At 41.6% G+C, this 13,956-nt stretch overlaps 1 protein-coding gene across 6 annotated transcripts in view; it reads left to right on the top strand.

The window, feature by feature from the left end:
* The window catches only part of CCNY (cyclin Y), a 320,349-nt gene that overhangs the window by 263,421 nt on the left and 42,972 nt on the right, over window positions 1–13,956 (top strand). For all 6 annotated transcript variants that reach the window (XM_019034943.4, XM_055352922.2, XM_019034945.3 and 3 more), the window contains 2 exons: window positions 4,427–4,527; window positions 13,396–13,431. In XM_019034943.4, the coding sequence (XP_018890488.1) occupies window positions 4,427–4,527; window positions 13,396–13,431 (137 nt within the window). The remainder of the gene's footprint in view (window positions 1–4,426; window positions 4,528–13,395; window positions 13,432–13,956) is intronic.

The following is a 13,956-nucleotide window of genomic DNA, read 5'->3' as shown; positions in this document are numbered from 1 at the left end:
GGGCCAGAAAGGAGAGATTTGGGACCCAACAGAGGGGAGAAGGAAGTTGAATTAATGAGAGTGGGTGAGAGTCCCCTGGGAAAGTGTTTAGAGGAAGAAGAAAAGACCGTTACATTTGAGGAAATTCAGAGAAGCAGAGTCCACAAAGGGACTGCGACTGAGTAGCCAGAAAGATGGGGGAAAGCAAGAAGGAAACCCCAGAAAGAAAAAAGCTTCAGTTCAAATATCAAATTGGTAGGAGGACTGCAGAGGACCCATCTGCATAGCGGACTTAGAGTTTTTTGTGAATGGGGAGGGAGTGTGGAGGTTGAGCCAATTCAGAAAGACATTTTGAAGAAGCCGAGGGACTAATTAGTTCTGGCCTGAAGAGAGTTAGGGCTTCTACTCCAGGTAGGGGGAGGGATGACCGATTTGCCAAGAAAGAGGCAAGAAGGTGAGGGGACGCTGTCTGGTGGCCTCTGGGTTCTGTGACTCAAACTCCCTGTGGGGAGCTCAGCATGGTGATGGGTGGAGGATTTGAGGAGGTGTCGCGGGTGGGAGCAGTTGAAATAGTTGGGAGGAAGATTTGGGGTCATTGTGGAAGGTCCAGTGGAAGTCTTATCCCTGCTTCCTCCTCCTCTTCATCCTGCGCTTTGATCGTATGTTTGTGTGTGCATGTACGTGTGTGTATCCATGTATCTTTGTATCTGACAGACATCAGTATTGGAATTATCTAAGGGGATAATCTCATTATTTGGGACACATGATAACTCTTCAATAAAATCTTAAATATATCATTCAACAATTTTTGTATATTAGTGGACCTTGATGTAAATCATATTTTGTACTATAGACATTGTGTGAATACATGGACTAAATGACCTTGCTTCAGTCTAGCTCTAAAATTCGATTATTCTGCATATTCATAACTTAATCTGTAAGGTTCACATTATTTCAAAGATATAAATTTTATTTCTTTAGAATAATTCATAATTGGGCTTCTCACTCATCAGGCTCCCCTTCTAAGCAGTTCGTGGTTAACTCTGTAGTATCTGCGCTCTCACCAAGACACTTACTATATTTGGGACAATCTTTCTAAATTGTTTATAGGGTGATGCCCATCCTTTGCAAGTAAAACATTGCCTTAGACATTTCCTTTTATGGTTTTCCAAAATGTTGCAGGCATTAGGCATAAAGAATAATTCATAATTGGGCTTCTCACTCATCAGGCTCCCCTTCTAAGCAGTTCGTGGTTAACTCTGTAGTATCTGCGCTCTCACCAAGACACTTACTATATTTGGGACAATCTTTCTAAATTGTTTATAGGGTGATGCCCATCCTTTGCAAGTAAAACATTGCCTTAGACATTTCCTTTTATGGTTTTCCAAAATGTTGCAGGCATTAGGCATAAAGAACATCCCTGTCGCTTTTTTGACCTGTTTAACGCAGTTTCTACTTAACGATTACCGGCAGGTGCTTCCCACACACTCGCCCTGCTCAAGGTGCTTTACAAATACTAATTCATGCACTCCTTCTGATAGACCCATGAGGTAGGGTCTGTCATTTTCATCTCTGTTTTACAGGTGAGGAAACTGAGGGGCAGAGAGGGAGGCCAGGTAACTGGCCCAGGCCACGCAGCTAGTTATGTCCAAGTCAGATTAACTACCAAGAGTCATGCCCTGCTGTTTCTCCAGCACATCACTTTGCTGTGTCATTTACTAGCAAAGATGGAACCTAAGTGGGAGGGTCTGTGTGTGCATGTGCACGCACATGTACAAGCATACCAATGTTTCAGAATCATGGAGCAATACATTGACAAAAACATTTTGAGTAACACCGAGAACTACCTGACACACGTGTGCTTATGAAAACTATCGAATTAGAATGCTCTGTTCTGTGAGTGATACACCTCTGCCGCTTCCAGAGGCCGAGCATCAGTCAGTTGTTGGATGGTACCACACAGCAGGAGGTGTACTTTCCTCCACCACACCCTGAGAGGACCGGTTCAAAAAAACAAAAAAAAAAACAGAGATAACCCTGGGGTCAAGAGCATTTCTAGTAGAAGGATTACAGCTATTTCAGCTTTTTAGTGATGTGGGGTTCAGATCAAGAGGAGTTCACATTCTATGAGTCTTGTAGTCCTGACAGTCAATAAATGACTTAGTGCCTAAATGGTCTTTAGAGTGTTGAGATACTCTGAAACTAAAATCTTTATAACTCAATACTTGGGATCTTTATTCAGTTTCGAAGTTATTAAATTAGTTTAAAAGCTGGGTTGGCATCCCCCTGGGATCGAGGGCTTTGGCAGATCAGCCCTTAGTTCTGGGGTGCTCAGACCCGCAGCTGGGGCAGTCCTCAGGCCAGGGCAGGGTCCCTTTGTGTGGCTGGCTTTGAGTTAACCCTCTGAACCTTAGGGATGGTGCACACAGAGGGGTGCCCTCCCTGTCAACTCACAAAGGTTACTTCCTAGATTATGATGGGACATTCTCTGTATTCCGAGGGTTCCCATGACCCCGTGCATCACTCTTCTTTCCCTGACTTTGTGGCTTATATTTTCTTAGGGAAACCATTTATTCTTTGCAAGCCCTGTTACATTTTAATCTGGAAGGAGTTTGCATCAGAGGAAACAATGGAAACTCACAAGAAACACAAATGAAATATTATTGTCCTTTTCCTTCATTGTTGGGATTTCTAAAGTTATCCCATATCTCTAAAAGTTTATTAACACCAGAAAAAATTTAATTAATTACTGACTTTTAATGTTAAATATGGTATCTGTGTTAAACATAGATTTTTTGTTTGTAGTAGATTTTACATCTGTAGGAAAAATTCCTTAAGCATTTTTAGTTTATCACCTATGGTAATAGCTGTTATTAGAGTCTGAGGCTTTAGTGTGTCTTCTATGACTTACATGTGATTCTACAAGAGTTTAAAAAGAGGAAGAGAATTGGTTTAAATGTCTGGATTTTCTTAATGAAATGTGATTCATTTGATAGATGTTACATGCCATGTGAAAACTGACATTTGACTTCAGACTTGAATTTCACAAGCGTTCTCTATGCCCTGTCCCCACACAGGCACTTGAGAGTGTAAGCCTAAGGAAAGAACCCTGGGGAGAGGCCTCAGCTTCTGAATTTTCCTGGTTGTGGTTCTTTCCTTCTGACCTGTTTGCTGTTGATGTGAGACTAGGGCTCCGAGGGTCAGGATGCTTCAGCAGCGCAGTGCTAACTGTGGTTTAAGAAATTGGAACCCCAAAGAAGTAACTAGTATCATTTGTTGTCTAGTTTTGAGAAGAGATTCTGTTTATAACATTGTTTATATATTTCTCAGACTGCCTCACATTTTCCTTACTTTATTACTGAGGAAACCTTATTAAATGAGAAATAAATTTTAAGATATTGAACAGGGCATTTGGTCTCTAACGTTGAGGCTTCCTTTACTAAATTTGTGAACTGTGTATACCCAGGGTGTGTTGCAGGCGGGCAGGTCAGGCAGAAGACATTGTGATCCCCAAGGGATTATTAAGTTTTTTTGTTGCTGAAAATGACACTTAGACATTCAACATAGCATCAGGCACGTGGAAACTTGTTTGCATAATTTAATTTTTTTTCTAGTTTGCTTTTGATCAGGAACTATCCAGATTGATGTGTACTAATCATATTGCCCGATTGTTGCCAGAAATCTATTTAGTGTTCAACTAGGTGTCATCAGTGTGTGCTATAAATTCTATTTACTTCACCAGTACCTTCTAGAAGGAATTCTGTTCTAAAGTTCTCCAAAGAGCCCAAAACTTGTACAGTTATGAAAGAACCTGTCATAAGACCACACAAAGAACTACCTAAAGGTCATTCATTGGTTGTATTTTCAAAAGTGTCAGATAATCTTCCCCTTTAAAACTTACTTTGTCCTTAACAAAGCAATATTTTTTCATTATAACTTTACCTGCTGAAATTCAAGCAGATTAACCAGGAGATTCTAAATTAACATTGGCTGCATTTTCCATGGCCCCTAAATCAACTGTATTTCAAGAGTAAGGAAAGTGGGTACAGTGGACACTTGTCTTGATCTTAGTGCGTAAAACCAGGCCACCATCTAAATTGCAGGCTTTTGTTAGTTTAGTAGATCCCATGTTTCATACAAGCCATGGGGCAGGTGATTTTTGTGGACTCTGAAACATGCTTTTTGATGCTTGATTGCAAGTTTACTGTTCTCCTGATGCAGGAAGTTAGGGACTAGGCGTGGTCCTGGTGACTTTTATATATGGAAGAGCAAGGAAGTTCATTTTATGAATAAAGTGTTTTTGTACTGTTCTTGGTGTTAATGTTGACATTTCTTGCTAAGACATTTTTCCTCTGTGGTCTTATCTCAAGTTAAGGGGGGGTGATGTTTCTTGGAAGAATTCTGAGCCCTGTGTAATTGCCTTAATCTTCTTGCTGTTGTTTTCTAGCATCCTCCAGGACAAATAGCAAGGAAATACAGTTCCTGCTCCACCATTTTCCTAGATGATAGCACAGTCAGTCAACCAAACCTCAAGTATACAATTAAATGGTGGGTATATGGATTTATTTCCTTCCTTCCTTCCTTCCTTCCTTTTTTTTTTTTTTTTTTACTTAACTGAATGCTTTTTCTGTTCCTTAACCTGACAGCTAAGCTGGTTGGTTGTGGGGTCTGGGAGTGATAAGATTGGATGGGTGGGAGTAGAGGTAGCACTGATAATTCAGGAAATCTTTTTAAAAAATGATTTTGGTAGTTAAATGTGGGGTATTTGAAATATTTTTACATAGCACTATTTACATTAAAAGACCAGAATCTTAAAGTATTTTAAATGTAGATTACTTAAAATGTATTTTTTATTTTTGTTCATACTTTCTACCCTTGCACTTTTTATTGAAGCCATCCTGGGATAACTCCACTAACTTTTTACCTTCTAAATAAAATGAGACTCCTATGTTCCCAGTTGAAGACCCGGGGCTCCAGTAGAAAGCCTGCCTGGCCTAGTGAAGGTACACTTGCCTGGGGTCTGGAGATCTGAGTTCTGACCATGGCTCTCTCACCAACAAAGAGAACATGGGTGGGATCCTTTCTGTGGGGCCTTTAATTCCATATTTTTAAATGGAGTTTATAAGGGAGGAAGGAAGGGGGAGTCTTGGGATAAACTTCTTTCCCTTACGGTGCTTCAGTTTCCGTACTTTAAAGAGGGAGGGAACACTGGTTTTTCCTTTATTGTACCACTAGCATTATGGTAATAATGACCCTTGGCAAGTACTATAGAGAACCTGATGTGCTTGGGCCTGTGGTCAGCAGCTCAGTTTTAAAAAATCTGAATTTTATCTCTATACTTGTTTAAGAAAGCACACATTTCACAATACATGTCAGCATATGAAATAAGTGTTTAAATTTTAAATAAGGAGTATTCATCCATTTCAGTGGGCCAGGTTTTCAGGCCTAGAAGCCCTGAAGTTCTGAGTATGACCACATGTGATGATGAGTCAGGCAGTGAGGACTATAGCCATCTGTAGTCAGTGTCTGCTCTAGGCAGAAGGTGGAGGACAAGGCCGCTTGGATAGAGGTTGCCTGTTGGCACTGCGCTTGTCAGGTTCCGTGCTTCCAGGATCTAAGTGGCAATGCAGCCTCTTCCTTACTTCCTCAGCACCGGAGTGCACGGGAAGTGACTAGTGGGCATAATAAACTCACACTGGCAGCACTCAGAGAGCTCTGTCTTAGCTCCACCACGCATGCCCTTGCCTGAGCCACGTTTACCCTTGGGCTGTGGTTTACTGAGGGGGAATGGGATGTGCAGTACCTTTGGAAGTATTTTCCAGATTAGGTTATTAGGACTTGCGGAGAGAAGTGGAAAGCCCTGAAGATCTGTGTACCACGTGACTGTTGGCTTCTGCTCAATCTCTGAGGAGCTCAGAACAGAAGCTGCTAACTTCCCTTTAATCCTGGACTCCTCTCATTGGAAGCCAGGGCAGAGTAGCACAGTTTCCCATCCTGGGGTAGTGGGGGCTCTTGGGATTCACAGGTGGCTCTGTCTTAGTTGCTCAACACTTTCATCCTTGGACCACTTAAAATTGCCACTGGCTGTGACACAGACACTTAGGAGCCTAGTGAGAGAACTGTGTGACAATTTGATAGTTCGTTGGTCAACTCTAGGAGGCACAAGCACCTAAGTTAGAAATATGTTGTCTGTGTAAATCACTGTTTCTGGCCCTGGCTGCAACTAGGAGTCACCTGGGAGCTTAAAAACACACTGATGATTGAGGTCTCCTTACAGATCTTGATTGAATCTGGCTGAGGCATACTGTGGGTATCTGGACTTTTAACAGACCTTGATTGAATCTGGCTGAGGTATACTGTGGGTATCTGGATTTTTAACAGCTCTTGATTGAATCTGGCTGAGGCATACTGTGGGTATTTGGATTTATAACAGCTCTTGATTGAATCTGGCTGAGGTATACTGTGAGTATCTGGATTTTTAACAGATCTTGATTGAATCTGGTTGAGGTATACTGTGAGTATCTGGATTTTTAACAGATCTTGATTGAATCTGGCTGAGGCATTCTCTGGGTATCTGGATTTTTAACAGATCTTGATTGAATCTGGCTGAGGTACACTGTGAGTATCTGGATTTTTAACAGATCTTGATTGAATCTGGCTGAGGCATACTGTGGGTATTTGGATTTGTAACAGCTCTTGATTGAATCTGGCTGAGGTATATTGTGAGTATCTGGATTTTTAACAGATCTTGATTGAATCTGGCTGAGGTATACTGTGAGTATCTGGATTTTTAACAGATCTTGATTGAATCTGGCTGAGGCATTCTCTGGGTATCTGGATTTTTAACAGATCTTGATTGAATCTGGCTGAGGCATTCTCTGGGTGTCTGGATTTTTAACAGATCTTGATTGAATCTGGCTGAGGTATACTGTGAGTATCTGGATTTTTAAACCTCCCCAGGAGAGGCTCACAGGCAGCCAAAGTTGAAGACCCCAGATGGAAGTGGACAGCTACCCTCCCCTCCCCCACCAATGTCCCCCTGCCACTTTTAAATGAACTGCGGGTTAGAATGTAGAGAACAGAGAAGCTGAAGAGTAGGAACAGGCTATGAGACTTCAGTGTAGATACTGGGCTTCCCTGACCCGAAGACATGGTCTCTGCACTGCACACATCTGAAACTTCTTCAGTCTGTAATTCAGTTGCTTTAAAAAGTATCTTCTTTTTCTTTTCTTTTCTTTTCTTTTTTTTTTTTTTTTGAGACAGGATCTCTGTCCCCAGGCTGGAGTGCAGTGGCATGATCTCAGCTCACTGTAACTCCGCCTCCCAGGCTCAAGAGATCCTCCCGCCTTAGCCTCCCGACTGGCTGGGATTACAGGTACACACTACCATGCCCAGCTAATTTTTGTATTTTTTGTAGAGACATTTGTTTCACCTTGTTGCCTAGGCTGGGCTCAAGCAATCTACCCACCTTGGCCTCCCAAAGTGTTGAGATTATAGGCATCAGCCACAGTGCCCAGCCAAAAGTATCCTCTTTTTAAAATGCACACTGGGAGCTGGGCAGGGTGGGACCAACTGAAGTAGTGCCATCAGAATCCTTCCCTGGAAATACCAGCATCTCACACTTGGTGTAGCTAAAGAGTCAAAAACATTTAGAGACATTAGCAGGTCCAGTTGAGTTGTTCAGCTAGAGGGTTGACAATATGAGAGGAAAGGGACACTCAGAAGGAAGAGTAGTGAAAAAGATAGGAAGTTGTGAAATCCACATGCCATCCCATTCTAAAATTTTGCCTACATCTTGCCCTACTCCTGTCCAAAGAAAACTCCTATTTTCTTTTTTGCTTTCTTTGCCTCCCGTTAACCCAGGTCCTCTTGCACCCTACTCCAGACATTAAAACTGATAACACAATCATTAATATTGTAGTTCAGCTTCATGGTGGGCATAAGTGAGCATTTATGGGCCAGAGTTGCTTCCTGAAATCCAGTTACAAGGTTGCAACTGTGAGAAGAATGCCCTAGGTTCTAAATAGCGATTTATAAGCTGATTTTTGGAAAATAATCCACCTGTAAAGTGGGGATTGCCAGAAATAAACGTATTTGCAAGTTCTAGCTGGGGATGGGTGGAGGGTTGAATGCTAATCTAACAGTGAAAGAAAAGCTATAAAAAAGTTGGGTACTCATTCAGTGCTCACTCTTTCTGTAGACATAATTTTTTATTTTGAGAACTTGATTTTCCTATTTTTCCCCTAAATGCCAACAGCTGTGGTATGAATTTAGAGTTTGTCAGCCACACTTTGTGCCTCTGCAGCCAACCCCTCCCCACCAAATCCTCTGACAAGCATAAGATGATGATCAAAGAAAAGAGCGGAGGGTGGTGGGGAACCCCTTTGCGCACTTGGCCATACCATCAGGGTCCTTGGCCTCCAGGGCCAGGGAACAGCTAATGCCCATCACAGCCCTGTCTATGGCTCAGCCCCACTGTGCTGCTAGAACTCACCCCCTCTTGCCCTTCAAAGGTTTTAGGATTGTCATATACATTGCTAATTTAGCTCTGGGTAAGAAGACAAATGAAGTGCCAAAAGTCACAAATCCATTTTGTTTTCTTGTGCAAGAAAATAGCATTTACTTCCTCCCCAGCTATGTGGCAAAAGCTGCTGAGCAAACCCTATAGTCCAAATGTTTTGTTCCCTGATAGGGCTCTGGCCCTTCCTTGGTGAAACTGCACCATTTTCTGAGGTCTTGGCAGAGCTGACCAAGCCTCTGAAGTTGGGCACTCAGGGTCCCCCAGGTCCCCTGAGTTCTTTCTGTGTCCTAACCGATAATCAGAGTGCCTTGACCGCTCTTTGGCCTGGTAAACTTGGATTTGATAAGGGTGGTAAGAGCCGGTTAACTCTGTGGCTCGCCAGGGTTAATTGATCTGGTTAGCCACTCTGGGCAGAAACTGAAGGAGGCCTTAGGCACTTGTCTGGTAGGGTAGACACTGGTTCTGTCTGGAGGTGAGGCAGAAAAGATTAGCAGTGTCACAGCACTCCTCCATCGGACAGCACCTACATGGCTCCTGGGCTGTTCTCTGAGAGACTGGATCGTTCTGGCCCTGCGAAGGGGATATGCCTTGGGGTCCTTCACCATAGAAGCCTATAAACAAGGCACAGGCTTTGTTGCACAGATTGACAGTGAGGGTGGCTATCTATGCCCCTGCTTTCCAGGGGCCGGATGGCACCCCGTTCACTGCCAGCATGCATGGTAAGCCCCTCAAGACTGCTCCACCTGGATGGAAGGACACTGTTTCCCACCTTAGGTCCCTTGGATGGGGCTTCGTGGCTGAAATAGGGGAAGTAAAAACAATGACCGGCACAGCTAAGGTGAGGAGTGCTGCAAAAACAAGGGAACCTGAAAAGAGACCAGAAAAAAAGGGAGATCCAACAAAACAGGTGTCGAGGAGCCAAATTTGACAAGACCTTCTAAAGACAGGTCCAAAAACAAAATAGACAGCCCAGTACAATTCTCCTTAGACTTTTAAAAGTCCCTAAAGCCAGAGCGCCAGTTTACCACTAGGGTTAATCCTAAATCCTGGGCACTGCCTCTAGAAAAAAACCCAAGGACAGAAGGTGGTGAGCACCGCAACCTCTACACTGACAAGAAAGCAAAGTTTTCTTCAATCTGGTGCCATTCATTGGTTCCCTCTAAACAAAGAGTTTTGACTCTGGTGGCTCCAGGGCTGAGCGTACTCCATGCCTGCTGATCCTCACAGTTTCTGGGCCCCTGACTTATAAATATGGATCCAGAGATCCATCCACCTGCCTTTGTGAGATGAGCACGCCTCCTGTTAAAAATTAGACATGCTCCTCTTACCCCACTGTGGGTCTACATATCAGTCTCAAAACACAGTTTGGGGAGAGACATTCTCCTGGGAGCTGCCTTTAGAGGAACGCAGACAAATTCCATCTCTGGGCAAGGGCAATAAGAGCCACACTCCAGGGGGAGGCCAAATGAGAGTCAATATGTGACCCCACCTAAGATAGATTGTATAGATACACGTCTCCCAGGAAGACTCAGAAAGATAACAGCAGCTACTCCAAAACTAAAGAGGGTGAGGATTGTGCATCCTACACAGAACCCATACAACAGCTCTGTGTGGCCGATGCAAAAATGTAACAGCACCCGAAGGATGATGGTTGATTACCAAAAACTAAGGTGACTCTGGCCACACATGCTGCGGTCCCAAATGTTAGCCCCAAAAGACTAACTGCTTGTTTAGGAATATGAAAGATTGTCCTATAACAAAACTTTCTTGAACATACCCTTAGACCCAGAGTCCCAGGACATGTTTGCCTTCACCGGCGAGGCCCCCAGTGGACCCCTCAGGTTTTCCTCCAGAGGTGCTCACAGAACCCCACTACTGCCTTGGCTTGATGGCCAGAGACCTGGCTGTTTGGGTGAATGCTTTGCATGTCGCCTAAAACATTGTATAGATAATATGTCACTGACTTACACAGGTTTGAGTCTTTTAAAAAAGGCTACCCAAAAGGTTCTAAAACACCTACAATTCCCAGAGGATAGGTTGTCAACCAACAGAAAGTCCAGGAACCAGGGGACACCATAAAAGTCCTGGACATGGTCTAGTCGGGTGAAGCTGGGTTTTCCAACAGCCATATTTGACAAAAGACACAGCTGCAGGCAGTTGAAATATTGCAGACCTTTGTAGAGCCACAAAGATATGAAAGGACCTTCATTTCCACTTGGCCCACTGTCTCAGGCCATCTTACTGCCTAATTAAAAGGGGGCGCAGTGGGGCAGAGATCCGTTTTTGGGGTGATTCCAGCCTCAGATTTGACAAAAGAGACTGTGTGTAGAGTGAAGCTACAAGCCTGGGCCTGATTCAGTTGTCAGCTGATGGCCTCTTTGGGCAGTCACTTCCTTCAAGACGACTGCTAAACTAGTCCATGGAGCTGTACTGTGCCTGAACCCTCATCCTGGTGGTCTCAATTCTGGGATATAACCTTGAGTGGAAATTGGCCTACAGAGTGGCTCTACTTTTCCTGGAGGTCTTAGGCCATGATAATATCCAATCTTGGCTTTAGCTTGGGAGATAGTGATCTTGGGGCCCTGAAGATTCTCGCCCATTCGGCAGAAGCCAGAGGACCTCTTACTAGGGGAATATCAATAATAGTAACTTTTCTTTTAAAAGTTAATATAAGATCATGCTTTTATATACTTTTTTATTTGATCATAATTACAACTCCATGATGTGGGTTGTGTTGTTCTAATTTTATAAATGAGGAAATGAAAGCTCTGAGAGGTGAATTAGCACTAATAAGGAGGAAGGAGCCAGGTTCAGAACACAGGCTGATGTGACTTCAGTCTAGTGATATTTCTACTGCTGTACGCTCCCTCACAGGGGAAGCAGGAACATCTTCTTTCTCAAAGACATTAAACTAATCACATGAAATATTCCTTTGAAATGTAACATTAGATTAGAAGAACAGTCATCACAGCATGACTAGTATACGAATAAAACTAATTCCTCCCTTTCCCAGAGGCCACATGGTCAAAACAGAAGGGCACACAGCCTTATACAAGCCAGAAATCCTGGCAGCTACCGTCTGAACCTGAGTTTTTCCCATTTATAAAATAGAATCAATAACATCTGTTTTTTCTTGCAGGACTATTAGCATACGTGAAAAGACTTTGAAAACCTTACTACTTTTTATAAATTCTGGAGCTCTTTTATACCCCAGTTACAATTTCTTCATCAGCTTCAATGCTTTTCAAGATGTTAGGAGAAAAAGGATGTATTAAGCACTTATTTGCTCATGAGTACTTTCAACTAGGCTGAAGTCATTTGAATGAAGAGCTCTGGAAAGAGAGGTTTGGAAGAATATAAGAGAGTGAGATTAGCTACTGTCATGTTAAGTCACAGGAAAACTTCTGAGTGCTTTGGAATCCAAGGTGCGTGCTCATGTCTCTAAGCCGTTGTGGCTGAGTAAGCGGAAATGTTTGGGCCGAGTCGGTACCCTGAGAGGATCAGAACACCGTCTGTTGCAGCCAGTTACCTATGTTCTTAGAGGCTTAAAAATAATTTTTTTGGCCTCCTCAATACATTTTAATGTAAAACACAAATAGTGGAAGTATCTAGACAGTTTTTGAAAGAGGAAATTTTAAAAAATTGTCCAGAACATGAATAACCCTGCCAACCTGATAGGAGTTTAAAGAAACTCAGATAGAAAAAGGAAAACTTTTTTGTTTGTTTGTTTTTTTACCTGTCCAGTTGGAGACCACTTGGTCAAAACATTCGGGTCAGTGTCAGTGAGTGTGAGTCGAAACAGATGCTGGTGGGAAGTCCACTGGTGTAGACTTTCTGCAAAGATGTTTGGCAATATGTGTTGAGAGCCTCACCATTGTTAATGACTTGAGGTCAAGTGATTCCAATTATAGGATGTATCCTTGTGGAAATAATATAGTTGTAGGTGGCACAAATATTGGGATGTTCATTATGGTGTTAATTATAATTGCAAAGTATTAGAAACAACCTAAATGTTCATTAGTAGGGGAATAGTTAAGTAAATTATTCGACAATCATATGAAGGCATATAATCAGCCATTTAAAATCATGTTTTTAATGATAAAAAAAGTTAACATGAAAAAAGTTAAAAGTAGGATGGAAACCTGACTCCTTACACACATAATTTATAGAAAGCTATATATCTTAAGCTAATAGTTTTATTTGGGCAGAATATTTTTCTTACATTTTCTAAATATGTTCTCCAAAATTTCTACAATGAATATGTTTTCTAGTCAGAAAAAAATTGTTTTAGAAAAGAAAAAGTTCAGGGAAAGGGAGTGTAATTGTTCATTAAATTCAGACCTTTTAAAATGTAAAATAAAATTTTACGGTAGTGCTACAAATAAAAGTTACAGTACCATTTCAGCAAGTGAATGAATAACTTGAGCGGATTGCCAAGAGGTTATTAAGGGAAAAATAGCAGACTTCTTGGGTGATATTCACATTTTTCTGGTAGTTATAAAGAAACCATGAATTTTTTAAACTAGTAGGTTATGAGTTGGAGATTTCTAAAGGTGTTTTCTTTATACCACCTATTTTTTACATAGTGCTTTTTTTTCTCCCCACAAGTGAGGAAAGCTGAAAATTTCTGAATAGAAAGAGCAGTTTATTTCTAAATATCACTTGAAGTTCTTTTGTTTCCAGAAGAGATGTAATAATTCCTGGGAATTAGTGCCACATTGATTTACTCAGAAGAGGACATTTTCCTAATGAGCATTGTGAATGAGATGGGACTGTTCAGAAAGATTGTTAGACTTTTACTTCTGTTTAAATATTTATGTTCAGACTGTGGCCAGGTAATGTGTAAGGTCTTGAATATGCTCATGGACACTGACCTCTGCATTCTATTTTTACAGTGTCGCTCTTGCAATATATTATCACATCAAAAACAGGTATGTGGATGGTTGTGTGCTAAAAACATCATACGTTATCTTCTGTTATGTTGTTCCTATTTTTTCATATTCTAGTTGCTTAAACCTTTGAATTATACTTTCTTAACTCATATTTTCATAGAATTTCTAAAGGTAATATAATTTACTAAAACTTCCCAGGTAAGTGCTGAACTGCTTTAGAATCAGTGGAAACCAAATGAGCGTGGTTGAAACCAGCAAAACAGACAAAGCTTCTCAACGATGTTTGGCTTCCTTTTTCTTCTTTATTTTCTGAAAAATTTGTTTAAACATTCTGTCTTTTGTAAAATGTCACTTTAAAAGTTCACTGGGTGCAACTTTAACATGAAAAAATGTTTAATTTATAGTTTGAATTCAGTAGAGGCAATTTTGGTGTAAATTTAGGCATGAACTATTTTAATACAGAAGCCCTCTCTGATGTAAGTGTATCTGGCAATAGTTGGTTAATTTTAAAAGTCAGTTAAAACAGGGAGTGAAAAAAAAATCTACCTTATACATTTTATTTCA

The sequence above is a fragment of the Gorilla gorilla genome, chromosome 8 (genome assembly GCF_029281585.2).
Source record: "Gorilla gorilla gorilla isolate KB3781 chromosome 8, NHGRI_mGorGor1-v2.1_pri, whole genome shotgun sequence".
Classification (NCBI taxonomy): Eukaryota; Metazoa; Chordata; class Mammalia; order Primates; family Hominidae; genus Gorilla; species Gorilla gorilla.
This window is presented reverse-complemented; position numbering and strand designations above follow the sequence as displayed.